The sequence below is a fragment of the Pterocles gutturalis genome, unplaced genomic scaffold (assembly GCF_000699245.1).
Source record: "Pterocles gutturalis isolate BGI_N339 unplaced genomic scaffold, ASM69924v1 scaffold8544, whole genome shotgun sequence".
NCBI lineage: Eukaryota > Metazoa > Chordata > Aves > Pterocliformes > Pteroclidae > Pterocles > Pterocles gutturalis.
The window spans coordinates 1032-5005 of record NW_010135648.1 but is presented as its reverse complement, the minus strand read 5'-3'; the positions used below and the strand labels follow the sequence as shown (position 1 = coordinate 5005).

At 59.4% G+C, this 3974-nt stretch overlaps 1 protein-coding gene across 1 annotated transcript in view; it reads right to left on the bottom strand.

Moving 5' to 3' along the window:
• LOC104467992 (TBC1 domain family member 24-like) overlaps positions 1–3295 on the bottom strand; it is a gene marked incomplete at its 3' end in the record, with an annotated part of 5094 nt that extends 1799 nt beyond the window's left edge. The window contains 3 exon segments of the mRNA XM_010081977.1: positions 1030–1093; positions 1811–1969; positions 2262–3295. Of these exon segments, the coding sequence (XP_010080279.1) occupies positions 1030–1093; positions 1811–1969; positions 2262–3295 (1257 nt within the window).
• Between the last annotated feature and the right edge of the window lie 679 nt (positions 3296–3974).

Below are 3974 nucleotides of genomic sequence, written 5' to 3'. Positions count from 1 at the left end.
GGCAAGGTGATCGCCTGGTCTATGAGTCTGTAGAGAAAAATGTGTTTTAAAATAGCAAAGACTCAGGTAACATGGCAAGGTGATCGCCTGGTCTATGAGTCTATAGAGAAAAATGTGTTCTAAAATAGCAAAGACTCAGGTAACTTTTTTTGTTTCACCTCCCAGGCTTTTAACCGGTCCCAAGGTGACCCTGCTGTGGACAGCCTTGACTTGAGCGTGGCTGGAGGGGACCCGCTGAGAGCTGGGAGCTTGTGCCTGGCTGGGTACCAGCTAAGGAATAAAGTGAGCTCAAACGTGCAGGAAATATGGTTTTTGTAAGTCACCTTCTCTCATCTGCACAAGACCCTAGGGGGTAGAGGGTGTTTATCTCCACACCACGCCGAAGTGTCGGGCTTGGGACATCAGGAGTGGTGGGTCAATAAATCCCTGGGATGCCCGAACACTCTACAGAACTCGCCTCCGCTGTTTGATGAAGAGTGGAGAGATAAAGTACGGGTTTATGAGCCACTCCCAGAGTCCCTGGGAAGAAGCCTGGCTCAGGGGTTTTTGCAGTTACTGCATGACTTTCAAATATTGCAGAAGCTGTCCTCATTTCTCCTCCATTTCCCTGTGAGGCTGCTTTTGCCATCAGAGATCCCTGCACCTAGTGCATTGAAAGCAAGTCCTGGCTCACGCAAAGCACCTGCTGACTTCAGGGAAGTGTGCTTAGCAAGGGCTTCATGATTCAGTCTGCGTTTGCAATGATTCAGTCCGCATTTGCAATAAAGGAGTATTGCTCATGGCCTCTCTCCATCCCCCCGGCTCCTCCTGCTCCCCCAGCAGCACCCTCAGCCCAGCCCGTGTCTGGGGGTGCTCTCGGTGCTGGGGTGCAGTTTGTTCTCTCCAGGGCACAGGGACAGACCCTGGGGCAGGGCAGGAGAGGGACACGCAGCCCCGTGGCTGCTCCAAGGAGTGCCGCTGGAGTCAGCCACCCCATCCCCGTCCCTGTCCCCGCAGTGCAGCCCACGGCGCTGCTGGGGACGTACTGACCTCCCCCTCGGCTGTTTTTATCAGCAGCACCGTCGGCTCGTAGCCTTCACAGCACGTGTAGAACCTGCGGAGATGGACAGGGAGGCTGGGTCAGTGCAGGACTGAGACCCTGCAACAATGCCAGGCATCAGCCCGGTGTGCAGCGGGCAGGGGCTGTGAGGGACAGCAGAGAGTGGTGGTGGCTCCTGTGTGACCTCCAGCACGAGCAGCAGGTCGAGGGGGGGGGAATTGTCCCCCTCTGCTCCGCTCTGGTGAGACCCCCCCTGCAGTGCTGCCCCCAGCTCTGGGGTCCTCAGCACAGGACAGACACGGAGCTGCTGGAGCGGGGCCAGAGGAGCCACGGAGATGGGCCGAGGCTGGAGCAGCTCCCGTGCGAGGACAGGCTGAGAGAGTTGGGGGTGTGCAGCCTGGAGAAGAGAAGGCTCCGGGGAGACCTTCCAGCACCTCCCAGTGCTGAAAGGGGGCTACAGGAGAGATGGGGGGGCTCTGGATCAGGGGGTGCAGGGACAGGATGAGGGGAACGGTTTGAAGCTGAAAGAGGGGAGATGGAGATGAGATGTGAGGAAGAAATGTTTTCCTGTGTGGGGGGTGAGGCAGTGGCCCAGGGTGCCCAGAGAAGCTGTGGATGCCCCATCCCTGGAGGGGTTCAAGGCCAGGCTGGATGAGGCTTTGGGCAACCTGGGCTAGTGGGAGGTGTCCCTGCCCATGGCAGGGGGTGGCACTGGATGGGCTTTAAGGTCCCTTCCAACCCAAACCATCCTGTGATTCTATGAGGCTTTACCTCTGCAGGCTACACCCATCTTCTGAGGTGGAGAAGAGCAGCAGTGGAGGGAAGAGGGAGAAGCGTTCCGGGATCCAGGACCAGATGATGCGCATCTCCTGAGCCGTTACAATGCTGGAGCTGAAGTTCTGCATGTCCACAGCCAGGTGGAAGGACTGCCTGCGCGAGAGAGGACCTCCATTACTGCCAAGCTGGGGTGCCTGTCTGCTTTGAGGGGTGCAGCCCCGGTGCATCAGGTGTTCTCATGCTTTTTGCATCACGAGCTTTCTGTTACCATCGTGAGCTCTGGCTGTACAGTGCCTCCTAACAGGGTCCCCACAAGGGGCCGTGAGGCACCCAGCACAGCTGAAGCTACGGGAGATATCTGCAGCTCCCCCCACGTTGTATCTCCGCTGTAACTCATATTTTGTCTGTGTACCCCAGGAGCTGGCACACAGAGAGGTCTCCTTACCTGCTCTGCACCATGGTCGTGCCCCTCTCCATTAACGCCTTCCTGTTGGCCATCTGGAGCAGCCAGATTTCCTTGCGGGAGAACAGCCGGATGCCAAAGGCTCTCTCTAGGAGTTTGTCGACACTCACGTGCTCGGCGATGTTCTGCATGAAAGCCTGCAGATCTGCCTTGACGTCGGTCCCCTCCAGCTCGGCAGAGGTCACCGAGAGCCTGTACTGCTTCAGCAGGGCCAGGGCGATGCGGTAAAGGACCTTCTGCCCCTCCAGCAGGTAGACATCGAAGATGCGGATGGCGTAATGGAAGGGGAGGTCATGGAAGAGCCACGATAACCATTCGGAGTAGACCTCAAAGACGTTCTCGGAGGCGCTGGCTATGAGTTTGTGAGCTGCTGGGCAGTGCTTGTTGGCCAGGTCTCCAAAAGTCATGCAGGAGGCTTGGTGGGCCAGGAAGGACTGGTCGATGTAGCTGGCATGGGGAGCATTGCTGGCGATGAGGCGAGAGATGCTCTCGAAGCACTGAGCTTCGTCCTCGCTGTAGTGCAGCAGCAGAGCCACCAGCGAGGGGAGGACGGGGCTGTAGGTGATGTCCGGGAACAGGTTGCCAACACAGATGAGGATCTTCTTCAAGGCGGTGACCCCGTGCAGGTTGAGGCAGTACGTGGGCATGGAGCATCCTTCCAGGAACTCGGGCAAAGGGTGGGAGCTCACGCTCTGCCTCCCAAAGAGCCGACTCGCCACGTCCCTGTAGACGAGAGCATCGGGGGTGACGAGCCGGCAGGGGATGCGCTGGATGAGCTGGTGGTAGACCTGAGCCCTCAAAGCGCGGCTCGCTGCCCAGCAGCCTTCTCTCGACAGCTTCTTCAGCTCCTTCGGGGGCTTACTGAGGATGTCTCGGGGGATACACGCCTCCTGCTCCGGGTCTGGCATCCTGTCCCAGTCCACGAACTGGCCACAGCCCAGGCAAGAGGAGGCGTCGATGTCCCAGGTGTCAGCCTCAGACGTGATCACAACAGTGACAGAAGATGAGCCAAACATCTCTGTAGGACAAAGACCTTTTATTCAACATGCTTCCCCCTGCAGCTGACAGTGTTTCACTCCAGCTGACCCCACTTTGATGGCAACCACCAGCTCAGGCGTCCAGTGAAACTGCTGTCCAGGGGCACAGCGCAGCGTGGGGTTGGTATCTGCTGGGTGTCAGGGCTGGTCCTCCACCCTGCGAGGGGCTTCACATCCCTTGGAAAGCTCCTGACTTCCCAGCCTGTGACCGGCCGAGGTGCAGAGAGCAGGGACACAGTCCCTGTCCCTGGGGGTGACGGTGGGACAGCAGCGTTACACCGCTGAGGACAGTGAGCAGCGTGGTCCCAGCCCAGCTCTGCAGGGGCGAGGAGGGACCTCACGGGCAGCGGGGCCCCAGCGATGCTGCAGCCGAGAGGGACCATTGGCATCATGTCCCCTCCAAGGACAGAGCGGGGCGGGAGGCAATGTCCTGGTGGGTTGGGCAGCCCAGGACAGGGCTGCTCCGAGCCCAGACAGAGCGGACAAAGCCACCCCCAGGTGTTTGCCCCCCTCTTACTGCCTCCTGCCAGTGTCCTGCAAAACCTGACCCGTCGGAGGTGCTGCAGCGAGAGGGGCTGCCCAAGGGCGGAGGGATGGGCTGCAGGGTGCCAAAGGGTCTCTGTTTCCCCCGTGCCCCCATGCACCTGGATTGACCCCG